Source organism: Nicotiana tabacum, chromosome 23 (assembly GCF_000715075.1).
Source record: "Nicotiana tabacum cultivar K326 chromosome 23, ASM71507v2, whole genome shotgun sequence".
Taxonomy (NCBI): domain Eukaryota; kingdom Viridiplantae; phylum Streptophyta; class Magnoliopsida; order Solanales; family Solanaceae; genus Nicotiana; species Nicotiana tabacum.
In genome coordinates this window covers 112,294,405-112,321,919 of record NC_134102.1, presented here as the reverse complement: position 1 = coordinate 112,321,919, position 27,515 = coordinate 112,294,405, and the positions used below count along the sequence as shown (strand labels likewise).

Genomic DNA, 27,515 nt, shown 5'->3' with positions numbered 1-27,515 from the left:
CTCTATCTGATGTATGAACTATTCACAACCTTCTACACTTGAGCATCTCGTACCTTCTTAACCTTTACCTTACTTAGCTTTTAATCTCATATTATATCTTCTGTCTCTTTCATGACCTCCCTTCCATATAGGTAGAATTCACATCCACAACTTGAAGCTCTACTATAAACTTGCACCTCTAGTGCGTACACAATCCGGTGGGAGCTTCATACTTACTCCTTATGAGGCTGGTACTTTTTTTTCTAGCTTTATTGTAGAGCCGTTATAGAATATGGATGTTGTACTATCTTTCTTGTACCTCTAATGTTAAGAGTGATTTTGCAATGTTTAGAATCATGATTTCTATAATTATATTATTCTAATAATCAGACTCCTGATTCACTTACCTGATGTAACTCGTTAGTTTTCTCTTCCCTCCCAGCCTTTAAGTAGGCTTAAGCTATCTTCCGATCTGCTGCTCAGGGTATTATTACTTTCGCCTTTGGTGGATGCCATGGAACATCCATAATATAATCTTCTAACAATTCAAGCCTTTGTTTGTGAGGTGGACTTAATTCTTTCTTTTAACTTTATACCGGAGTCTCCAATAGCTGTAGGAATGTCAACATATATGCTGCATGGATAATACTCTGAAATGTTAAGTGCGGTCATAATGTAACTAACTCTGGGTCATTGATTGAATAATTCCTTTTGTGCCTTCTCAGTTTTCTTTAAAAGTGCGCAATTACTTCTCCTGGTCGTTCTGCCACTTGTTGCATGAATACTTGGCTTATATTAGTGCCCACACCTATTGGAATTTCGTGCAACTCATATGATCTCAAATATTACTTTTAATTTTTACTTCTCGTTCATTAGCCACGATAGGTGCCACTTTCTTATGGAGCGTATACAATATTGTAGTGAGACTGTTGTTATAAGATCATTTCTTCTTTAGGTCACTATGCTTATGTTGAAACCTTCTTCCTTATTTTCTCAGCTAGTCTTTCGTTGTAGCACTCAGGAAAGACCCTCTGACTCCTGTAAAGCTGGGAGCTTTTTACATCATATACCCGATGAAAATTTTGATGTACTGACTCGCCAATAATTATCCTTAGTTACTTATCTCTGCGCCCTTATGCTCGTAGGGTTACTTCTGTACTCAAATTTTTATTACTCCTTAGTGGCACTCTCTCTTTTATTTCCATAATACTTATACGGTACCTTTTACTACCCCAACTCCTATCAGAATATTTCTCAAGGATTACGATGTCGTATCTACGAGACCGAATTTCCTATGCTGGGTTTCACTTCGCTTATCTTACATGATCTACTGATTTATCTGAGACCTCTTGTCTAGCCATGACTAGGCTCTTCCTGAATTCTTGAATGAACTACTAACTACTCGTCAGTCCATGCTCATATTTACATTCTGGGTAACCTCTCTTGGGTTATGTCTTCTGTCTTAACTTAACTTTTGCACTGGCTCCTAATGGATCAAGTGTTCATTCACACTTATTTATCAATAACATCTAGTGTGGGAATCCTTACTGTCTCTCTCCGGCATCGTGCTTGCATAATGTTCTGGAGTCGTATCATGTCTGTAGGATATGAATAAATGCAATATCATTCCTTTCGCCATTTACTGCATTCTTCCTTTACTGTTCCATAGTTACCTAAACCACTTAACTCCGCCTTAATATCATATTACACCATCTTCCCCCCTTTAGGGGAGTATTAACATTTAATGCTACGAAGACTTACTTATAAATATTTTACCTCTTCATCTTCAACATTTTTTCATGTCTTTATTGATTCTTACTCGCCTTGCAGTAACCCTTATGTACCATGGATAATTGAATATCTTACACACGACGGTATCAGATACCTAGTGTAACTGGAACACTTAGTCCCTTAAGCTTAACTTTGCTCAAAGTGATTGCTTTAGGGAAGCGTCTTCCTGAGTAACCTTTAAAGGTATTCTTCTGTTGTCGATTGTATTATTGCTGGAATGCGATCTTTGAAATTCTCTTGATGTCAACTATCATCACCTCATTCGATCCCTAATTGATTTTCATTTTATCTTGTTTACTAGCCCGTGCTGATTTCTTTTACTCCGGGGATCTAAATTTTTTTGTTTTGGTAATCACGTTGGACGCACCAACTCATTTCTCGAAATGAGGATATGATTTTTGGCCTATACTTTTTTATTGTGTCAAGTCCTGTCACCTCTTGTCTTTTCCTTCACTTGACTATAGACTCTGTCATCATATCATATTTTGATTTACCGTTATCACCCATTTATCACATCTTACTCATAATACTTCATTTACTCTCTTCTTATTCTCCTGCTAATACTTCTGTCTATCGTATTATTCTGAAAACATCAACAAAACATTATTTCACTTTTAGCTCCCCTAGCTCAATCCACCATTTCGGGTTACTCTAACCCAAGCTGGATCTTGATATCTCATCCTTCTCTTAAACTATATATGTTAACTCCCATAAGGCATAACTGAGATGGGTGTGGTCAATTGTACATACCTCTATTTATGTTGAAGGTAACTTAGAATCCTTTTATTTCTCTGCCTGACATGGAAATTCGGATAATTTTCATTAACTAGGTACCTCGTACCCTTCTTCACCTTGCTTCTGTTACTTGTTGAAACTTATACTTTTACCTTCTGATACTTCCATGGCATGCTATTTACGGGGTATGTTAGATATTCCCGTCTTAGGGTAAATGGGAAATTCGCACATATGGTAAGCACGATCTAATAGGGTCTCAAACAGGGACACGTATTCAAGAATTATCTCTCTACTAATGCCCTTACCTGCTGTTGTATATCCCTCTAGCTAGCTATAATTTTTCTAATTGAAAGCATCTCTATATCATTAGCAAACATAAGCTTTGGCTCGAACTCTTATGACTCAGCTCTATAGCACTATTTAGATTTGAATGAAGGGTAACAGACTCCTAAATGCCTTGTAGCCTCCTGCTTATAAGTGTGGTGTATAACACACCCATAAACAAGACTCTACTAGACACGGCTTGTAGACTCCCTAGGATAGAACTGCTCTGATACCAAGTTTGTCACGCCCCAAACCTGAAGAGGCGTGGCCGGAACCCGATACCATACTCGGCCCGAGCGTACCACTCTGTAACTGTGAACTCTAGAGGGGTAACCCTCAACCTAGGCCGATGAGGCCATATTCTGAATCATCTGAAAATATCGTCTCTCTCATCTGAGGGGTAAACATACCCAAAAACTCATATATATTTAAATATATATATCTATATAAATATATCTATATCTATATATACATGTGCAGGCTGACGAGGCCGCCATGAACATCTACTGATATACAAACTATACAAGACTTGTCTACAAGCCTCTAGAGATAGTTGAAATGTATCATGGTCGGGACAGGACCTCGACCTACCCATCAAACATGTATATGTAAAACGGACTCCAAGGTCTAGACCTGGTAACTCCGAGGAAGTGGAGCTTACCAACCAAGCTGATATTTGGCTCTGTCTACTGGGAAGGTCTATCCAGCTATCTATCAGGACCTGCAGGCATGAAATGCAGCGTCCCCAGCAAAGGGACGTCAGTACAAAATAAAGTACTAAGTATGTAAGGTAACAGAATAACTGAAAGGTGAAACTGAACTGATGATATAATAACTGAATGTAACTGGGAGTCAAAAATAATCTGAAGATATGCTTACCTGCTGATACTGACTCAACTCTCTCCATATAGTATGTAAAATAGTTGTCCAGTCATATAAGGCTCGGTATGTGTAACTGCCCTGCCGCAGTAGGATCGCTCATAGGCACTCGGCCATACTAGGCTCTGTATCTTGGCCATTCTGGGCTCGCTCATAGGCGCTTGGCCAGAGTAGGCTCGGTATATAACTTACCATCTGATCAGAGGTTGCCCAATAGGGGCCTGCCCACCGATTATAGCTCGATGGTGATGAAAATACTGTAATAATGTGTGTGTATATATATAGACCCTCTGCTCTCTTGACTGGAAGAAAACAATACTTAACTGAATATAAAGTCCCGATAATGGAGAATACTGTAACTTCTGAGACTAGGATAATGTGAATAAATTTACGTATACGAATTTCTCTTTATGTCTCGTTGTCAAACATATGTAGTTACGGGATTATGCCAAAATGAAGGAAAGGTTTAGCCTTAACCATACCTTATCACAATCTTTTCAATCACCAAGTTGAACTCGCTTCTTCGTACCTTAATCTACAACAACGAGAATAATACTATCATTAAGTTACGAAAGGTACAACTATCGCACAACGAACGACAAGCTTATTTTGTATTAAAACGGGCAGCATCTCCCCTATAATTCTTACTTCCTTCAAATTAAAGATAACACCAACAACATAAGAATACAACAATATCAACATGAATACATTATTTTCCAACCTTATATACACCACAAAATACTACAAAATAGCCCAACACACCCCAATCTCTTCATACACAAAACAACCACCGTAGTAGTGTCAAACAACCCAAAAATATTACGACGAACGACCATCCCACCACCCTGAATTTATGTGGTGTTTCTCCACACCCTTCCTCCTCCAAAACTCCATAAAACAGTAGTAAAACACGTATCCCAACAGCACCACAAAACAGTCCGCTACAAAGTGAATAACTCGAACTCACGGCTTCCGATCACCGTCCCGTGAGTTCTTACAAATATAGAACGATTTAATATGCATCTACAGCAGAAAAAATGTATGAAAGAGAGCATTAAACTTACCTTATTTGTTGGATAACTCATCTCTTATCTTGGTTCTTCAAACTCTAGGCTTTACCTCCAATTAGAACTTGAAAGGGAAAGAAAATCAATTGGGGTTTGTGGGCAATTTTTGGGAGGATTTTTGCAGAGATTATGTCTGATTATTTTGCTATATTATCAATAAAATATATAAAGGGGATAGGCCTTTGAAAATTCCTCTTTGGATGACCCGAACTGGCCCATTTTTGGATTCTCGTTTAAACAAGTAGGTGACAGTCTCGCAAAAACGCCCATATCTCTACTCCGATATCGTATTGACAAACGGTTTAATGCGTTAGAAAATAGACTCATAGATCTTTAATTTGATGGGTATAACACCCCATAACTCTAAGTATATTGGGAGAAAATGACAGTTAGATTTGACCCAAAGTTTTAGTAAAACTTATGAACGTAACTTGTGATGACTTTCATCGACTTTTGTTCTACCACTCGCTTGACTTCAAAACATAACACACGACTATCATACGACTAACATAACTCATAACATAACCTCCTCATCATGTTAAACACCCTGGCCTCACCCCAAAAGTACATGCTATAACATTCCCAACTTATCGACTTTCGACGAAACATTATTTTCTTCAATTCCTTTGCCTTCTGAATCTTCCAACCCTCTTTGTACTTGTTATTCATGATCTTCAATATTTGTAACCTCCGAGGTAACATAATTCACTTACTTTGTAAACTTTTCAAATATGATTTCATTTCTGAGCTTACGTCAATTGACTTACGACATACTCGTACGTACGAAAATATGAGTTGTAACAATCAGTAACCAGTCGAAGTTCACGGCGTGAATTTCGGAACGGATATCCGTGATCGGTCGAGGATCATGGCGTGAATCTCAGAACGGACCAAACCAGAAGCGGATAACTAGTTGTTTATATGGTTTCCTTCTGTAATGAGAGATATACCATAATTAGGTTTTCTCTACTATATAAAGAGGAGGTCCAATCATTTGTAGGATGATTAGTCAGTGATAAGAATATACATATACGCTGCTTTTTCTTTGTTTTACTTACTGTTCATCGTTGTTTGTTCCATCCTCCATTATTCTTATTAACTAACCTCAAGACTATCTTGAATCGAGGTCGAGGTATTGTTTGCGGGCCGGTTTGATTTATTTTATTGTCCAAGTTATCTATTTAATTTGTTGTTTATCAATTGGTGCTGGTTTAAATCACATATCCTTAAAATCACAATATAAGTTTAATTGTTACTCAATTTTTAGGGTAAACAGTGGGTTCGGCAAACCCAATAGCTTTTCTTCAAAATTTATATTTGTCTTAAGAAATTCATTGAATATATACATATTATTAATTTAAAATCCAGTAACTCAAAAAGATTATAATTCCGAAGCCACGAGCTTCAAATCCTGACTCCGCATCTGTTAGCGAAGCAAAAAAGGAAAGTTCAATGCAAGAAACGTACTGCATGAAAATGCTAGAAAAGCACATGTCCTGCAGAACACTGTCAATCGATATCATCCTTGGGAGTTTGTGAGTAGTTCAGCAGCAACAATAAGATAAAGAGAAATATTCCCTCGGTTTCAATTTATGTGAATTTATTATTATTTTTGTCTGTTCAAAAAAGAATGACCTTTTTCTAAATTTGATAATAATTTAACTTAAACTTATAATTCTATCATTAATTAGAAGCTTTTATAACCACACAAATACTCTGAGACCCTTTTTGACTTGTTTAGGATCACAAATTCCAAAAGTATTCATTTTTTTCTTAAACTCCGTACCCAGTTAAACAAGTTCACATAAATTGAAACGGAGAGAGTATGTTTTAGCAGATATAGATCTCTAAATTTAGCTTACAACAATGATCAAGTTACAAATGACCCTAATATTTTGGAAGCACATTGACCAGATCCAACTTTTCAGTGAAAGGTCCGTCTTTTTTTAAAAAGGACAGAATATTTTATTAGAATGATAGAATTTTCACAATCACTTTGGGAACATTGATTGAATTATCTCCATTCCTTAGGCTTGTGCCACAATCAGAGAGAAACTATTACATATCCAAACTCCAAAGGGCTTCTAGTCCTTATCCTACCAACATGCAGGGGACTATGCTAATGAGCCTTTTTTACATGAACAAACTGATTCTTAAATGTTTGATCAACTGAGCCACTTATTTTAGACTTCAAGGCCTATCTTGGAAATAATTACTCCTTCTGGTCCTTCTTACTACGGTCGTTTTGAGAATTTGAGCCCCGGTCCCCTAATATCTGCTTTTCCTATATTTGTTTCTGCTTTTGGGATTTGCCGGAGTGTTTGGTTATGGAATTCGGGGAGTTTTGGGACACTTAATCCCTAGTTGTGAGTTTAAGCCTTAGAGTTTGGACCGTAGTCGGAACTGTGTGAAGATGAATCCGGAATAGAATTTCGTTGACTCCGTTAGCTCCGTTAAGTGATTTTGGAGTTAGGAGCGCGTCCGGAATGTGTTTTGGAGGTCTGTAGTAGATTTAGGCTTGAATTGGCGAAAGTTAATTTTTCGGCGATTACGGCCGATAGTGAAAATTTTGATATCGAGCTCGAAATGGAATTCCGAAAGTGGCTGTAGGTTCGTAGTGTCATTTGTGACCTGTGTGTAAAATTTGAGGTCATTCGAACTAGAATTGATGTGGTTCGGTGTCGTTTGTAGAATTTAGAAAATTTTAAATTCTTAGGCTTGAATCCGTGCTTAATTCATGATTTTGGTGCTGTTTGATGTGGTTTGAAGGCTCGGCTAAGTTCGTATGGTATTTTAGGATTGGTTGACATGTTTGGTTGAGGTCCCGGGGGCCTCGGGTGTGTTTCAGATGCTTAACGGGTGAAAGCTTAGACTTAGAGGAATTTCTGATTTTTTTTGCTGGTTCTGGTGTTTTCGCACCTGCGGTGGGGAGTCCGCAGGTGCGGCCTCGCAGAAGCGAGGCTTGCAGGCGCAGATGCGAGAAAGTCGCGAGTTGGCCTGGGGTCGCAGGTGCGAGGAAGTTCCGCATCTGCGATGCCCGCAAATGCGCAAGGATGTTCGCAAATGCGCAAGATGCATAGAAGCGGAAGGGACGTCCGCAGGTACGGAAATACCTGGGCAGTGATTAAAACCGAAGGGCTTCACGATTTTTGTCATTTTTGGCTTTGTAAACTCGGGTTAGGGCGATTTTTGAGAGCATTTTCGAGGCATTTCTTGAGATAAGTTCCTTGTGCTTATTTGTGGTCAATAATCTTGCCTTACCATATATTTTTCCACCTAGTTAATGTGTATTTAAGGTGGAAATTGAAAGTTGGAGGCTAGGGATTTGGAGGTTTGAATTGTGAATTGGAGGACCATTTGGTATCGGATTTTAGTAAATTTGATATGGTTAGACTCGTGAGTGAATGAGCTTTCTAGTTTCGTAAAATTTTTCGGGTTTCGAGACGTGGGCCCAAGGGTCGGGTTTGAGTCAATTTCGGGTTTTGGCCTAATTTTGTAGTTTTTCTTGTGGGATTCATTCCATTAGCGCGTATTGATGGTATTGTACTATTTTGAATAGATCCGGGCTATTTGGAGTCGGATACTCGTGGCAAGAACGTGATATCAGGTTGATTTGAGCGGTTCGAGGTAAGTGGCTTGCCTAACCCTGTGTTGGGGACTTTTCCCCTTAAGATATCTTGATATTATTTGGTGTGTAGGCGCCATGTACGTGAGGTGACGAGTACGTACACGGGCTGTTATTGCAAAAATCCTGTTTATCCTTTTTAAATCATAAATTGTCTCTCTTATTAAATTGTACTAATATGTTTAATTATTTAGTTTAGACTAGAAAGGCATGCTTACGTGTTTTAACTGCCTATTTGATATTTTGTGCGTCATGCTTAGTTAAATCCCTATTTTCCTTATCTGTGTTCAGTATAAACTGTATAACTCGATGCCATACATGCCATTTCATCTTGCATTGCATATTTAAATTGGGACTACGGAAGTATTCCGGGAGATCCCCCAGCACTGCATATTTACTTTGGGACTACGGACGTAGTCCGCGAGATCCTCATGTACTGCATATTCATTCGGAACTACGGGACGGTATCCCGGGAGATTTTCCCACTATGTTTACCTCATTTTGAGTCGAGGGCTCCCTTAACTGTTAAATTTTCGAGAATTTCTTTAACTATGTTACCGTAAATTTTACTTATATTTTTTACTGTTTAATTTATTATATTTACTCCCGGTAGGGCCTTGACCTGACCTCGTCACTACTCGACCGAGGTTAGGCTTGGCACTTACTGGGTACCATTGTGGTGTACGCATGCCCTTCCTGCACATGTTTTCGTGTGCAGATCCAGGTACGAACTATCAGCCTTGGGGTTAGTGTGTGCTGCTGCTTCTAGGAGACTTCAAGGTACTTCTACTTGCGTCCGCAGATCTTCGGAGTCCACTTCTACTCCCTTGCCTAGAGACTTTCTTTATTATTTTCAAACTTTTATATAGAGCTACATAGATTATAGCAGCTTGTGACTTAGTGATATTCCGGGTCTTGGAAAACTATTTTGTATATGTCGAGTGGTGCTACTTTTGACTATTTATAATATGTTGTTTATCTTTAAAAATATTGTGTTTTCTTTATATTTTTAGCAATATTAGGCTTACCTAGTCGTAAAGACTAGGTGCCATCACGACAACTTATGGAGAGATAATTTGGATCATGACAAATACCCAATGCAAGTAATCGGGAAAAATAATCTAGAAGTTAGAAATCAAATGTTTAAGCAAAGAAATTAAATACATATGCGAAAAAATAACAATTGCCTCTCGATAAACAATCCTTTCAATTGGAAAGGCTCATCATATAGTGATCATAATAAGAAGTAAACGTTATTCATAATTAGAGACTTTTGTATTCTTAGTTAAATGTCGTTCACAAATAATGTCATATTATTACTATTAATAACATTTATGAGTAAGGAAAAAGGAATTGGTGAAAATTATTCACACACCCGAATTTTGCTTAAAAAATCAAACTCTCCCTCAACTTTGAAAAATAGATATTCTCCCTCTCATATCCCAAAGCATATTTTACCCTTTATATTATGAACGGTTTTCTTTTGTTTTTATTTTTTAAAATTATCATGATACTAATTCTCATTTTTAAATTTGTATCACAGTTATCTTTAAAATAAATAAATTTAATATATTAATCAAGCATATAAGTTAATAACATTGAATAATCAAAGAAATGATCAAGCAGAATAAAAAATTAAACCAAAAAAATAATTTGTTGGTATAAATAATTTTATTAATAACAGTCAAAACTTAATAATTTATTTAGATAATTGATAATAAAAGAGGGAGAAAAAAGAAACAGAAATTATTTCTTTTAAGAGAGATGTTACACCACCTTGTGCCCATCATATATATTTTTAACCATCTACTGATTTCTAGTGATTTTTCGTACACCCGTATCCTATTTCATTAACACATAGTAACCTCTTTTTAAGTTTTCTAAAATTGTAATAAGAAAATGAATCATTTTCTAACGCGGTCTTATTCTCTCACATATACTATTTCTTTACTCATTTATTTATTTTTGCTGCGGGAAAGAAATATTCACCTTTTTATTTTTGGGAAAAATTATCAAAATAAAAGCTACCAAATACCCAACAACCATGAAAACCAGAAATGGTAAGATTATTGTGCCTTTAGACGGAATAACCGATCTCGTAAATCGACAAAATCATGGGTAAGAAAGTTTTTAATTTTATAATCATTCATATGACATAACAACATACATAAGCACATTATTGCGTTTGTTTATGCATTTACCGGTACTCCTACATTTTGTGAGATAATTCATTAATGATTACCAATATCATTGGCAGATAATTAGTACTTCCCACCAAAAAAATACCTTACTGTAACAATTTAAAGGAAAAAAAGGAAAAGCAGTGACCATATACAAGTATAAATTTGTATATTTAAAGAAGAAAAATATAAAAGAAAAAACTTTTTATATATGTAAAATAAAGGCATTAACATTAAGTTCTACACTTAGTTATAAATGTTTGTTTCCCAATTAGCTAGGCAATGACATTGACAATATGAGTATCTAAAAAGTAAAACTAACATGCTAATAAGCATAAAAAACAAAATTTTAATTGGAAAAAAAAAAAAGAGAGGAAAGAAATATAGAGTAATGGGTAATAAGAATAAATCGCATATTTGTTAGTCTCAGATCTATCTTTGAGTGCATCTACCGACACAAAAGAAAAGAAGATAAAAATCCAAAACATTACAACCCATAAAGCAAAATGTTACAAATTAAAGAAGTGAAAAATTCAAAATAACTACAAACCAAGTAAGTAATCAAAAAGTGAGAACTACCTCTCCGTTAACAAAACAAAAAACTTGAAATATAAAGTCAGCCACATTGATAGGGTGTCAGAGATTGATGCTGAGGCAATAAAACTATTGCTGGCATATTGACCTTGTAGGACCAATTTTTTTCTTCCGCACACATAACTTTTGATTCCGCTACTCTCTACTATAAATTTCTATTTAGTAGTAATGTTTTTCATACGCACAAAGCAACTCAGTAAAGAAAATTCAAGCAGCAGAAAATAAAAATCGGAGAGGAGAGTAAAAAAATACCCAAAAAATAATAATGGAGGAAGAGAACTTATTTCTTCATCAACAAAAATAAAACTAAAGTGTGATGCAGAGTTGACGATGAGTGAGTAAAAAAAGGAAAAAAAGATGCAATTTATAACACATTAAGCAAATAGGGATTACGGATTCAAAAAGTCACAATCCAAGATGTAATTTATAACAAATTAAATAATTGAAGGTTATCAACTTGAAAAATCACAATGAATGAAGAGGTGTGAGTTATGGATATAAATTTTTTAAATTAAAATAAATGGTTAAAATGAAAGGAAAAAGTCAAAAAAATAAGAAAAAAATAAATAGGTTTCCTACCATATAAGAAGAGAGAGACACATTATCTTGTCAAAACCTTCTTTTATATATATATAGAGAGAGAGATATTTTACCTATGTCTACGTGTCAACTCAAATTCAGTCTCATAAAATGAAAGTGAGAGTAGCTAATTCGAGTACACTTCTGCGGGCTCCGCGCCTTCCAATTTTCCCAGTTATAAGTCATAAAAATCAAACAAGTGACTGGATAACATTCAGAACACGTAAAGCAATCCAAGCTACATCCAAGTATATGGCTTCTATTCAAGATTCAAACTAGAACCAAAAACCAACTTAAAAACCTCCATCAATCTTCACTATTTCTACACTATCATTGGGTTCTTTTAACCCCGATAATTGCAAGAAAAAAAAAACTCAAAATATCGTTTCCCCAACCCCATATATAACTGAAACCTAATCAAAGCTTTTTCCCCAACTAATTATGGCTTCTTCAATGGCCAATTCCTTGCTCTCTTCCAACTTCTTTGGATCCCAAATCTTTGTTTCTCCTCCCACCCCCAAAACCACAAAGATTTCTCATTTATACCCCAAAAGAAAGTTTTTCCCAGTCCCACAATCAATTCTCAACAAAAAACCCAATTCAGATAAAGTAAAGAATTTTCCTTCTGAAGCTGCTTTAGCAGCTCTCTTTTTCTCTTCAATAACTCCGCAAGCCTTTGCTCTTGACAACACAACACCAACAGCTCCACCCCCTTCAGTGGTTCAAGCTGAAACACCTAAACCCAACCCTTTAAATCCATCTCCTTTTTCACAAAATCTAATCTTGAATGCCCCAAAACCACAAGCTGCTCAGTCATCCTCTGACATTCCAGATGGTTCTCAGTGGAGGTACAGTGAGTTCTTGAATGCAGTGAAAAAGGGTAAAGTTGAAAGGGTTAGATTTAGTAAAGATGGAACTGTTTTACAGCTTACTGCAGTAGATGGCCGTAGAGCCAATGTAATTGTGCCTAATGATCCTGATTTGATTGATATCTTAGCTATGAATGGTGTTGATATATCTGTTTCTGAAGGTGAAGGTGGTAATGGCTTGTTTAGTGTTATTGGGAATTTGTTATTTCCCATACTTGCTTTTGCTGGTTTGTTTTTCCTGTTCCGGCGGGCTCAGGGCGGGTCTGGTGGGGCTGGCGGGCTTGGCGGGCCAATGGATTTTGGCCGGTCGAAGTCAAAGTTTCAAGAAGTGCCTGAAACTGGAGTGACATTTGCTGATGTTGCTGGTGCTGATCAGGCCAAGTTGGAGTTGCAAGAAGTTGTTGATTTCTTGAAAAATCCTGATAAATATACTGCTTTAGGTGCTAAGATACCAAAAGGGTGTCTTTTAGTGGGACCACCTGGCACTGGTAAGACACTTTTGGCTAGAGCAGTAGCTGGTGAGGCAGGTGTGCCATTTTTCTCATGTGCAGCATCAGAGTTTGTTGAGTTGTTTGTCGGTGTGGGAGCTTCTAGAGTAAGGGATTTGTTTGAGAAGGCGAAGTCGAAAGCGCCTTGTATTGTGTTTATTGATGAGATTGATGCTGTTGGAAGGCAAAGAGGGGCAGGGCTTGGAGGTGGAAATGATGAGAGGGAGCAGACTATTAATCAACTGTTGACAGAAATGGATGGGTTTTCTGGAAATTCTGGAGTTATTGTTTTGGCTGCAACAAATAGACCAGATGTTCTTGATTCTGCCTTGTTGAGGCCTGGGAGGTTTGATCGACAAGTGACCGTTGACAGACCTGATGTTGCTGGTAGAGTCAGGATTCTTCAGGTTAGTGAACTTCTAACACTTATATATTGTTTACTCTTTGTAGTCTGTAACTTGAATCTCACCTAGTATAATGGCAATCTGAATATGAATGTTTGTCCAGATATTCTGCAGTTCTATTTGGGCAATGTGGACTAACTACATTCTACATGCATTTGATGGTGTATATGTGTGGCTCACCTTTTTCCATGCTGTTTTAACATCTGCAGAAAAGAACAATTAGTCCTAAGCCGAGGGTCTACCGGAAACAGGCTCTCTGCCTTTTTAAAGGTAGGGGTAAGGTCTGCATACACACTACCCTCCCCATACCCCACTTGTGGGAATACACTGGGTTTGTTGTTGTTGTTGTAGAAAAGAACAATTAGATATCCAGCTCTGTACGTGCAGGTTTATTATTAGGAAAATTAGTAAAAGAACAAAAAGAGAGTTGCAGCCGAAAGATGTATAATTTCGAAATAGAAAATGCACATGCCATTTTAAAAAAACATAGCTGATTGTAGAAGTCACTAGCATGAAATATTCCTGTCTATTCCCCGAATTGCAAAAGGGTAAAGGGTCAATTTGCCTCTATACTATCCGATTGAGCAACTTTTCCCTCCGTTAAACATTTGGTCTAATCTTACCCCCGCCATGAGGAAAGTATCATTTACTGCGGACCCCTAACGGAGCTCCAAGCTGAAGGTAATTTTAAACAATAGTCGAAACTCGAAAGTAGAGGAACATTTTTCTCAGAGAATTTGGACACGTGGAGTCCATCCATTTCACGATGGAGCTCATGGCAAGGGACAATATGAGATGGTTTGTATGAATGAACTAAAAGTATAACATAGGGCAAAATTGAGCAATTTCGGATAGTGCATGGCAAATTTGTACCTTTTCCTTTTGCAAAATCATATACTTATTTCTTGCCTATTCTTTGTCTTACCTACTGATACCCCTTTCTTGACAGGTCCACTCTAGAGGAAAGGCCCTTGCAAAGGATGTAGACTTTGATAAGATTGCTAGGAGAACACCAGGTTTCACTGGTGCAGATTTGCAGAACTTGATGAATGAAGCAGCCATCCTGGCAGCTAGGCGTGACCTTAAGGAAATAAGCAAGGATGAGATATCTGATGCTCTGGAAAGAATAATTGCTGGGCCAGAAAAGAAAAACGCTGTTGTCTCAGATGAGAAGAAGAAGCTGGTTGCTTACCATGGTACGAAAACACTACCTGTCAGTCAACCCTTTTTCATGAACTATTTATACAACAATTATTCTAAATAACGTGTACATTTGGATTACAGAGGCTGGTCATGCTTTGGTTGGTGCACTCATGCCGGAGTACGATCCTGTTGCCAAAATCTCTATAATTCCACGTGGCCAAGCTGGTGGTCTTACCTTCTTTGCCCCAAGTGAAGAGAGACTTGAGTCTGGCCTCTACAGCAGGAGCTACCTGGAGAATCAGATGGCAGTTGCACTTGGTGGAAGGTCAGTTTATAATAGCATGCTTATGAATCTCATATTGGAAAGTTTCTTTTCCCTTTGTACTATTCTTTTTATCTGTCTATCTATTCTATTCTTACTTCCTGACTTTGTTTGCTTTTGCAGAGTTGCTGAGGAGGTCATTTTTGGACAAGACAATGTTACAACTGGGGCATCTAATGATTTCATGCAAGTTTCACGAGTGGCGAGACAGATGGTTGAGAGGCTTGGTTTCAGCAAAAAGATTGGCCAAGTTGCCATTGGTGGAGGTGGAGGGAACCCTTTCTTGGGCCAGCAGGTACTCATTTTCTTTCAAACTTATCTGTCATAAATTGTTTCAGTGCACTAAAGAGTGTTGTTAACTAACCATGCCTTTATTTGGATTTGTTACATAAAAGATGTCAACCCAGAAAGACTATTCCATGGCTACAGCCGACATTGTTGATGCTGAAGTAAGGGAATTGGTGGATAAAGCATACGCGAGGGCAACGCAAATAATCACAACTCACATTGACATCCTACACAAACTTGCTCAACTGCTGATTGAGAAAGAAACTGTTGACGGTGAAGAGTTCATGAGCCTTTTCATTGATGGCAAGGCCGAGCTATATATTTCATAAGTCATCAATGTATCTTCAATGCTAAGTTGTAAAAAATATTATACATACAAATGTACACATTGGAAATTATTTTAATTATTTTCACCAATTATAGTGAACAAACTACCGAGTCAGTAAATTAATCTTGAGTCTCAAACCAAATGATACAGGAGTTTAGTTAATTTTGCGAAAACAAAAACAATTGATTGGACCAGGGTTACAAAAGAATGATACAGATTTGGCAGTATCAAGATCCTCTTCCACCTCGCTGCCTTTTTTCTTCTAGAGTTGCAGCTTCATTCAACATATCAGCTGCGTCTTTGTGCATGTCTAACTTGGAAAGGGCAACTGCCTGCATGTAAAATGCTGTGGACCATTCTGGGTAGACACATTGTGCTTGCATTGCGTCTCTAAGGGCCGCATCGGGTTGATCACACATAAGATAGCAAAGGCTTCTCCGAGCATAAACAGTTGGTGATACCATTGTTCCGACATCTATGAACTGCAATTAAGACAAGAATATAACAAGCATATATTCTTAATATGAAGCATTCTTTAGTTGGTTCATGCTATCCAAATTAAAAAAGCTAAGCAGGACACCACCATTGAATAAAAACTGAGCTAAATCTTACATGACTCAATAAGAATAGAAGACACGAGCTATATTGCTCAATGAACTACACTGGAAAAGAACTTATGGTGTAAACTATCAAACACGTGAGAAATTTGTCCCTCTAAATAAGCAGCACACACTAATTTTTTCCCAAAAAGTTGGTTTCTGTTATGCTAGATTATCAGCAGCACATGGAGTCCATTCATTGCATAGACAAGTGAGCTACACAGAGTAACATGACCGCGCCTAACAACAAGTTACCACCTTGATTAACAACACTATGTGCCTTATAGGATTAAGTGCACAGTTGTCACTCAAATTTGAAATAAAAGCCCCAGACAGAAGCTCCTCCAGTTGAATGGTTGACTAAAGAGAGCATTGACACTGGTAATGGTTTGAAGCATCTAAGGTTTTCAAACTTCGGAGAAAGACACACAACACCTACCATCCCCACCCCTCCTGGAATGGAACACCATGTACCATACAGGATGAGGCGCACAGAAGTCACTTAAATGTGAGATAAAAGCCCAAGTCTCTCCAGTCGAATGGTTGAGTAAAGAGAGCATTGTCAATTGAATTGACGCATCGAAATTTTTTTTCCAAACTTCGGATACATTAAAAATTGGAGGATGCAAATGAAAGCATGCCACCTTCCATTCGACCCCAAATTTTGGTAACTTTTGTTGAGAAAGATGTACCTGAGAATAACAATCTATGGCCGTCTTGAATTCCTTGTCCCGAAAGGCCAAGTCCCCACGCTTTCTCGCCTCTAACATATCCCTCATTTGTTGGGTCCATTCTTGGAAAGATAACTACATCAGTTGGTTCACCTCATCAATTTAAAGAGTGAACAGTAAAAACAGTTCTCGAGTCACATACTTGTCAGAAGAATTACCTCATTTGTCCCTTCGTCATCTTTGTAGTGTATCATCACCAAAATTTGATGAATGGCTGTGAGATCCATTCTTGAACAAGCATCGCCCATGGCAGAAAGGGGGTGCTGTGGGGTTGGAGGAGCTTCCTCATTCTTAGGAATTCCGAGCATCACATGAGATGCAACCTGAAAGCAGATGTCGGGAACACTTTCAACCTTCAGTAATGTTATTTGTCACAGTTACTATTCATAAGAAAAATAACATATGTGCATAAATGCAAAAGAGACAAGAAGATAAGACTATCTCGAGGTTGAGGAGAAACGAGAAAAGCAAGACCATATCCATAAGTTTTGGTAGTTCTGCTAGCTGAAACCCAAAATAGCAAGTTTAGCAGCAATATAAGCTTCTTTATTTTCAACATGGTTTTCCAAGTGAGAAGGCAGGAGAAGTTAGTGAACACACAGAGAACAAAAAAGTAAATTAGCTGGTAAACAATGGTGCATAGTTCAGAGGACAGCATGACTCTTAACAAAGCCAAATATTCAAAATCACAATACTGAGACAACCTATTTTTAAAAATACCAAAAGATTTGTTCTAAATAAGAAAGTAAAGAGAGAGGACTAACTTCAGGTTTACTTTGTAATGGACTGAGTGTTGTAACGAGATCTTTGATATTTGGTCGCTCCCTAGGTTCGTACTGCAAGCATCTTGAAGCCAGATCAAGAACCACAGTTGCCTCTTCTGTTGAGAAATTTCCCTCCAAATGTGAATCCATTAACAGAAGAATGTTTTTGCCCCGGATCATATCAAGTGCCTAACATGTAAAGGTATGAAATAAGCACATAAATCTCAAATTGGAAATCAAAAACAAGATATGTTTTTTATTAGAAAACAGAGAGAGAAGAGTAAATACTGATTAGACACCTGTGCCAAAATGGAATTGCTCCTCTTCGGGGAAAAGGCAAAGGCATATATTATACGACTAAGTTAATATTATATGTATTCGCTCTTTTTAATTTCAGAAGAATGAGGCGAAGGTAGATAAAATCCAAGGTGAAACATGCTTATCTAATACAACTCCAAACTCCTATTCTTCCTGGTCTAATGTGCAAGTGTCCTGCTAAATTTTTGTCCAGCACTGGAAGATCATGATAAAAACGGCAGGCACTAGCCCACATTGGAGTAAATTTGATTTTAGCGAATTCCAGTCAGCGCAACCTAAATTATTATAAACATAACAACGGTTTTAGTTATCCACTTATGCAGTAATCCAACTTCAAGAACCTCCAGCAGACTATTTCCATGTTTTCTTTGTAAAGACAACACTAGCTCCAGCTAATAATTAATAAATCATGTACTTCTACTCCGTATCTGAATATGAAGACATTGGTGTAAGTATGTAAATGAGGTTTCAATAATCTTAACCTCAAAAAAGGGAGTCAGAACTCAGTATGAAACCTCTAATATCCCAATTTCACCAGATGGATAGCCAAGTTCCCAAGGAATGGAAGCAAATAAATGTTTTAGAGCACCAAAGACCACATAGATCTCGAATAAAATTGAGAATCTCCAAAGAGCCAAATGATTATTTTGTTGGTTTGGTTGGGAGGGGGGGGGGATATTTGTCCAAACTTGTAAAAATTACATGCCTTGTCCGTGATTAGTTGTAACAGCATTTGCATGGAAATGGGCAAGTTAAGGTGAAGGTAACTAGAGACACATGAAATTCCACGCACCATATAGATCCTTTTCATTGATCAATATAAAAGTAAGAAAGCCAAGTCAGATCAAAAGGCCTGTCACAAAGATCGGTAATATTTTTAATGAGTCACAAGGCCAATGTATATTCTAAAGTTAGCTTATTATTTTGGGGAACGGGCCGCAAAAATGAAAAAGGAAAAGATACATCAATGATTTGGTATAATAGTTCGATATATATATCACCATGTTTCCATAATATAGACAATTTGATTATCTCCAACAATTCAAATAGCTGAGATGGTTTCTGCAACCAAAAGACCATTCCTATTCAAGTGAAGTGGCAGAAAGAAGAATGTTACTTGGTATTACTTAACTTTTTCTTCCTCCTTTTTTGAAAAACAAAATTTACCAGAGTGTCCGTGTCAACTTGAGCATACCACAACTAATCCACAGGACTAGTTGCTTTAGCACACAAGCACAGATGTTGGATAAACCTACCCACCAAGGATGGGAAAGGTGCGCTCACAATGATTATGCTACACTAGGTATTCAAGATGATCTAATATACTTCCTTAAAATGGAATAATATCATAAATACCAGCTTACTCCATGATGATACCGCACCCAGATAAGAGTAAAGATATTCTGCTAAGTTGATTCCAACACAAAACTAAACAAATTGAAGAGGAAGATAAAGAATGATTTGGAACGCGCTCTCCAAGGCACATGTTACATCAGTAATTGGTGTGGTGAAAAAACTATTTTTAAAAAAAGAACAGGTTCAAGCAGAGCGGAGTAGATAGAGGATATATATTGCTGATTGGGATTTAGGCTTAGTTGGTGTATGCATTACTGCGCCTTTCCTCCCGAACATTCTACTGGAGAACAACAAGGGCATTGAGCAGCACTGATGTCATTCCCCCAATCCTCATTGATCCTTTTGACAATTCCATGCAGCTTATGATTCTTCTAGCCGCTGTGATTTGTGCATTTTGTCCATTACCGAGTACATGAGAGAGCTGCGATAGATTTTTGCACTACACTTTGGATGCATAAGTTGATTAGGGAGTATGCCTAGCAATAGTGGCTAGAAGAAGAGGGGCCTGGACAGTTTCTTGGCAGCCTGGAATTCTTGACAAGAGAGGGAAATAAAAGATCCTTCTTTCTATTCAGGAAAACCGTAAAGAATGTTTTAGTTAGGTTCACTTTAAGTTACAATTTTGATTTTATATTGCTGCCAGGTACTACAGTCAAAGTCATTTTGGTAATGTTGGTTTGGCTAACTCACTCTGAAGTGAATTTTCCCTGATGACTCCTTAGGTAACTTATTAAATATTTACCCATTTTGTGTAATCCCACTGGGATCCCGAAGCTGGTAGCTCGCAAGTAACCATATAACATTTCAGTTTAATGTTGGTGAAAGACTTCACGTTGAATTTTTTGAGGCCTTTTGTTGTTTCTTGAGTGTTCATGAAGCATCACCTCAGGCAGTTGTTCCTAGGCAATTCCGGTTGAGTTCCCAGTGTATTATTCACTTCACTGTTCACAGGTACCAAACAGCCCTATGCCTATTTCTTCCCATAAATCTTTCATTCTCGAAATCAGTACCCATCTGTGGTCTTAGCCCAAATACTTCTCTGATATTTGAACCTCAAGGTCCCACAAAAGCCCTCAAACAACAATCTTCTCTCTAACATGTTTTCTTTTCTTTCATAAAAGAGAACTAGAGAAGTCTAAATGGGTCGTGCGGTAGGACCACCGACATAACATTACAGGAATGTTTTTAACTTACTCATCAAACATGAAAGGAATTTAGAAACTTACATGACCAGGAGGGATATGCTTTCCACTTAGGAGGTCCAAGAGGACTGTCCCAAAACTGAAAACAACACTTTCTGGAGTAACTCTCCCTGCAAAAGAAATGACAGTTTAACAAAAACTTTCCATCTCCTAATAGCACTTAGATACTGAAATGATAGTATATAGAACACAGAGATATCAACAAAATCTCTCATGCAGGCCTGTAACAATCTCTTGCAATATTTTTTAGTTGAAAGGATTACGTCCACATAAGTTCAGCATCCTCTCCTCCCCTTCCCCTTTCCCCTCTCAAACCCCATCCAACATCTAACAAAAGAAGATAAGCACACAAGATGGTAGGATAAGTACACGAAAATTAAGGATCATACTTTCAACGATTACAAAATTCTAGGCACTCGGATAGTGATAGCATATTGCCTTAGAACGGTACGAAAATGATACCATAGCCCTCCCCAATATCAACTTCCAGCTAATGATGCCAGATACTTCCAGATTATCAAGCAAGGTTCTTGCCATAAGAAATAAATTGTTTATTTGGCAATGGACCATCCGTCAAAGAGTTAAGGGAAATTCCCTGTACATTCGATTGATAGAGTTGCAAACACCACAGAAAATCAATTGAAAATTTATTCACTGTTGCTTTTTCGTTGGGATTAAAGAGAGAGATCCTTACTTACGTTACAGCATTTCCATCTCATTTTAGGGTGTGTTTGGTATGAAGGAAAATATTTTCATGAAAAATGAGTGATTTTATCACTTATTTTCCCTTGTTTGGTTGGTGAGTGAAAACCTTTTCTCGAAAAATATTTTCTAGTGTTTGGTTACAGAGTAGAATTTTTTTTTTTAGAAAATAATTTTTTATGCCACCCCCCAAAATACCCAACATTTTCATTACTCTATTTTCTTCAAGAATTTAATTATTCTTCTAAAAATACACACAAATCCAAAGGAACAAATGTGTTGAAATACTCATCTTCTACAACATGAAAATAATTTACTCATTTTGTTGAAATGAAAGAAAATATTTTTTCTACATCATGAAAAGAAATAACTTTTTTTTTTGTTAAAATGAAAAAAAAAACTTTTTTTATATCATGAAAAGAAAATACTCATTTGTTGAAATGAAAAAAAATAATCTATCTATAACATGAAAAGAAAGTACTATTAATAATATTTCTATTTAGGGCGGAGGAGGGTAGGGTGGGGGTATGGGGTGGATTGGTGGGGATGGGGAATGGGAGGAAGGTTGGAAAAGAGTTTTGGAAAATGTTTTACAAAACATTTAAGCCAACCAAACATGGGAAAATTGGAAAACATTTTTCAAACCAAACACACCCTTAGTTGGACATCTAAATAAGTAGCCATCAGCAAATGTGGCATGCAGTTCAGTTGAGGCGTCTTGGTTATGCTAACTATACCATATTACATGAATGACAAAGGCACTGGCTAATATTTTCTTCATGTTATTTTTTTTATTTTATTTTACTTGCAGTGTCATTGAACATTTTTTTTAAAGATCTCCACTCTACTTTTGCTTGATCTATTCAAGAGTCGTGACATCTCAATTTCATTTGTAAATCAGTCTTCAGGATGTAAATATTAGGCTCGCTTCCCATGGGAGTTTCATATGTAAGATCAAAAGGTGGCAGATCTGGGCTCCTCCTCAACAAATAGTGAGGAGCAGAATACGGATCTTAAAGGAAGTAGCGGCTTCAAGTTCTTTTTTTTTTAAATAACGATGGCGTTCCGATTAGCTTGTGTGTACCTCGACTAATTTTATGGGATACCTGCTAACTCGCAGGAGCACAAGTACCCGATAACTCTATCCATCAAGGCTTGGACAAATGAAAAAAAATCACCTACTGATTTTGCCTCCGGTACTGGGATTTGAACCAGAGACCCCATGGTTCTCAACCAACTTCAATGACCACAAAGCCACACCTTGGGTGCATAACGGCTTCAATTTCTTCTATGCTATGGATTTGAAATAATCTGGAGATATTTCACATGCCGCTGGAGCAAAGATTAATTCTGGCCGTCAAGGATTTAAGACGTTTATCTTGGTTTATATTCATCCATTCATGAGCCGAGAACAAAAATACTCCATGCTTTTTCATATATAATACGTGTAATGGTTTTCTTTTTCAAAATCCCACCAGCCAACATTGATAAATCATATTACCTATCAGTTCGCTTATCTTACATGATCTACTGATTTATCTGAGACCTCTTGTCTAGCCATGACTAGGCTCTTCCTGAATTCTTGAATGAACTACTAACTACTCGTCAGTCCATGCTCATATTTACATTCTGGGTAACCTCTCTTGGGTTATGTCTTCTGTCTTAACTTAACTTTTGCACTGGCTCCTAATGGATCAAGTGTTCATTCACACTTATTTATCAATAACATCTAGTGTGGGAATCCTTACTGTCTCTCTCCGGCGTCGTGCTTGCATAATGTTCTGGAGTCGTATCATGTCTGTAGGATATGAATAAATGCAATATCATTCCTTTCGCCATTTACTGCATTCTTCCTTTACTGTTCCATAGTTACCTAAACCACTTAACTCCGCCTTAATATCATATTACACCATCTTCCCCCCTTTAGGGGAGTATTAACATTTAATGCTACGAAGACTTACTTATAAATATTTTACCTCTTCATCTTCGACATTTTTTCACGTCTTTATTGATTCTTACTCGCCTTGCAGTAACCCTTATGTACCAAGGATAATTGAATATCTTACACACGACGGTATCAGATACCTAGTGTAACTGGAACACTTAGTCCCTTAAGCTTAACTTTGCTCAAAGTGATTGCTTTAGGGAAGCGTCTTCCTGAGTAACCTTTAAAGGTATTCTTCTGTTGTCGATTGTATTATTGCTGGAATGCGATCTTTGAAATTCTCTTGATGTCAACTATCATCACCTCATTCGATCCCTAATTGATTTTCATTTTATCTTGTTTACTAGCCCGTGCTGATTTCTTTTACTCCGGGGATCTAAATTTTTTTGTTTTGGTAATCACGTTGGACGCACCAACTCATTTCTCGAAATGAGGATATGATTTTTGGCCTATACTTTTTTATTGTGTCAAGTCCTGTCACCTCTTGTCTTTTCCTTCACTTGACTATAGACTCTGTCATCATATCATATTTTGATTTACCGTTATCACCCATTTATCACATCTTACTCATAATACTTCATTTACTCTCTTCTTATTCTCCTGCTAATAACGATGGCGTTCCGATTAGCTTGTGTGTACCTCGACTAATTTTATGGGATACCTGCTAACTCGCAGGAGCACAAGTACCCGATAACTCTATCCATCAAGGCTTGGACAAATGAAAAAAAATCACCTACTGATTTTGCCTCCGGTACTGGGATTTGAACCAGAGACCCCATGGTTCTCAACCAACTTCAATGACCACAAAGCCACACCTTGGGTGCATAACGGCTTCAATTTCTTCTATGCTATGGATTTGAAATAATCTGGAGATATTTCACATGCCGCTGGAGCAAAGATTAATTCTGGCCGTCAAGGATTTAAGACGTTTATCTTGGTTTATATTCATCCATTCATGAGCCGAGAACAAAAATACTCCATGCTTTTTCATATATAATACGTGTAATGGTTTTCTTTTTCAAAATCCCACCAGCCAACATTGATAAATCATATTACCTATCAGTTAGTTTGGTCCAAGACCCAACTATCACGAAGTCTAACATCGTTATTGTATATATGGAAGTAATGGTTAAAGGAAAAAAATTATAAAACTAGCAACAAATGCAAGGAAAAAAAAGAATGGAAAACTTACCATTTCTTAAGTACTCAGGAGGTGTATAAGCAAGGTTGGTACTGTAACTTTTACCATCCCTGCTATTTTTCATCAGCCCAAAACAAGAAAGACGGGGATCGCCATTCTGTCCAAACATTTTACCAAGTTAACATTGCACAAAAAACCCATAAAGTCCCACTAAACTAAATTGTCCAGGGGAACAAAGGAAGGTGGATGAAATGGGATAGCTATCACCCTAGGGAGTGAATAAAAAATTTCAAGCTCAAAAAAGAAGAGATCCAGCAGAACACCTCATCGAAGAGAACCCTATATGCGTTCAAATCATGGTATAATGGTCGACCTTCACAGCTACAATAATTCAATGCCTCAGCAATATATAAAGCCACTCTTAAACGCATGGCCCATTCAAGCGTTTGATTTTCCCCTGCATAGAAGCAAACAAGCAATTCTGAAGCCATAAGTTCTAAGATACTCTATCAGATAAATGAGGGACAAATTATGTGAATTCAGGACTGACCATCAAGCCATACAAAGCATGCAAAAGCTAGAAGTCTAATTCAAGTTATAAAAGATGGTGTAACAACAACTCAAGCAAGCAAAACATACAGCATAAACGTGTGCTAAGAGAGCTAAACACACACCTATTAGCACAAATCTGAAGCTCTCCGAATACCTCTTTCCTATTTTCAATCCTAAAGGAAATCTGTCCTACTAGTTAATCGTATATAGGTTTGTTAATAGGCTTTGGTGGTTAAGAAAATCTAACAAGCATCTCTTTGCGATAAAATGCCAAACAACCCTTTTGTTCCTTTAAATAAGTTAAATGCTATTAAGGAGAAAAATAGCCAAGACATTAGTCGGTTAATAAACCACAAAATCAAGTCAATATTTTGCAAACACTTATTAAACAGATGCAGTAACTGTTAACTCGTGATCTTTCCAACAGTGAGCAATCAAATAATCTTGTGGTTTCTCTTATCTATGAAAGAAGAGCATCAGCATTGAAGTTCCAATCTCAGCATAAATACAGAAGTGAAAAAATTAACAACTTTGCAACAAGATAAACATACAGTGAAACAGATGTTTTGCAAGTGTATCGTTGGGCATATATTCAGCTACAAGCAGTCTCTCATCACCATCGCAGCAGTAACCTATCAAATTGGCGACCCTTTTATGTCTCAACTTCCCAACACCCCAAGCTTCATCCTACAACACACCATCAAACAAAAAACACAAACCCCATTAGAAAGTCTCAAAAGAAGGAGAAAAATATGAGCGCATTTGTTAAACAAGAAAACTTTTGTGAAAAATGCTATAACAAACTCATTTTTCATAACCAAGTTATTACCTTTATTCAATTCAGGGTAGCCAAACTATGCAAAATAATTTTCAAAACATTTTTATTTAGCATACCAGTAATTCTTCAAGAAGTCATTTTTCGGAAAAAAAACATCTCCTTTAAAAACACATTTTTTCACGATTCAAAGTAATCAAACATTGGAATATGATTTTATCAAGCAAAACAAAGTCTACAAAAACATTTTTTTTTCAAAAGAAGTCCAGTTTTTCCACTAGGAGGGGAAACTTTAAAAAACACTTTTTCTCGAATAAAGGTAATCAAACATTGGAATATTGAAATTATCAAGCAAAACAATGTCTAAAAATACATTTTTCGCCATATCAAACATAATTTAATAGGAAACAGAAAAAATTAAATCAGAAGTAGAGGGCATAAAATACCGCGAATTGTTTAGGATCAGGCCAGGCCAATTTAGTAAATTTCTTAACAGCGATCCACCGGCGATTCTGTAGACGACCTTTGTAAACCACATTCGGCGCCTTTTCGCCGCTTTCAGAAACTATAAATTCGGAGCTAAAGTTATTAGTAGCTGTTTTGAGCTCAGCTAATGAAAACTCAGAGAAGGCAGGTACGCCGCCGTCAGACACGGCGGGAGCTGCGGCGGTGGTGCCGTTAGAGAAACGAGGAGGTTTGTGGGTGTGAACATGGCGGTGGTCGGAGGTAGGGTCTTTGGAGCTCAAAGAAGAGTGCCAACACCCCATTGGAGTTTTACACACAACACGAACGAACTCTGTAATTGTCTTTAAAGACTGACTTTCAGTTGAAAGGCATATGACCAAATGGGGACTATTATTGTAAGAATACTAATTTTGTCTTGGGAAGGTAAGAGATTAACACATGTAAATATTCCAAATTGCAATTTCCTTTTAAGTCTTGTCTTAAAATAATAATATTTTTTGTTTAATAATCTAATAATAAACTTTATATATAATTATTTTAGGTCGTAAAATTATTTTTTTTAAATTTTTCGTCTACTTAAATTGTATCATATAAAATAGGACGAAAAGAGTAGGATAACTTGTTCCATAATTTTGCTTTTGGAGTTTTTGGAGCTGGAATATTAAAATATTGTACCATATAGGAAGTGCTTAGGTGGTAGTAGTACAGCTAAAGCTTAGGTTTCTAAGGATATTACAGAGATTATTTATGTTGTTATTATTCTCAAATGACAAGCTAGCTTTGATTTGGTTGGAAAGTGCTTGGGTTAAAGTATCTTCATATAATGATTCCAACTAAATTGATAAAATAATATTTTTATGTAAGAATGCTAATCTTGTCTTGGTAAGGAAAAAATTAACACGTAAATATTCCAATAGTTACTAAGTACTTGATTTACTCCAATTTATATAATAATTTCCTATTAAGTCTTGTCCTAAAAAGAAGAATATTTTAAACAAAAATTAATAATAAACTTTTTATTTATCCAATCCAATTCTTTTATGATTATATATATATATATATATATATATATATATATATATATAATTTAATTTTTTTACAATTTTGTATCCAATTAAACTATATCATATAAAATGAGAGTTATTTCTTGATTTTGCTTTTGGGGCTGGGATATTAAATATTGTACCATATAGGAAGTGCTTAGGTGGCAGTAGTACAGCTAAAGCTTCGGTTTCTAAAAATATTAAAGAAATTATTTGTTGTTATTATTCAAATGACAAACTAGCTTTGATTTGGTTGGAAGTGCATGGATTAAAGTATCCTCATATAATGATTCCAACTAAATTGAGTAGAACGTAATTACTCAATTG

At 36.8% G+C, this 27,515-nt stretch overlaps 2 protein-coding genes across 2 annotated transcripts; one reads left to right on the top strand and one right to left on the bottom strand.

The window, feature by feature from the left end:
• The first annotated feature begins 11,872 nt into the window (after positions 1-11,872).
• Positions 11,873-15,698, top strand: LOC107831424 (ATP-dependent zinc metalloprotease FTSH, chloroplastic-like). The gene is made up of 5 exons (XM_016659181.2): positions 11,873-13,517; positions 14,464-14,710; positions 14,799-14,982; positions 15,103-15,274; positions 15,375-15,698. Exons 1-5 carry the CDS (start codon positions 12,195-12,197, stop codon positions 15,594-15,596), a joined length of 2,148 nt encoding a protein of 715 aa, XP_016514667.1. The 5' UTR covers positions 11,873-12,194; the 3' UTR covers positions 15,597-15,698.
• LOC107831422 (serine/threonine-protein kinase BSK1-like) lies at positions 15,666-26,523 on the bottom strand. Its single transcript, XM_075246893.1, has 9 exons — positions 26,127-26,523; positions 25,457-25,592; positions 24,677-24,810; positions 24,405-24,510; positions 20,590-20,675; positions 17,690-17,878; positions 17,084-17,248; positions 16,887-17,000; positions 15,666-16,077 (listed from the first exon to the last, which is right to left on the bottom strand). The coding sequence occupies exons 1-9, from the start codon at positions 26,445-26,447 to the stop codon at positions 15,823-15,825; spliced, it is 1,506 nt and encodes a 501-aa protein (XP_075102994.1). The 5' UTR covers positions 26,448-26,523; the 3' UTR covers positions 15,666-15,822.
• Positions 26,524-27,515: the final 992 nt, after the last annotated feature.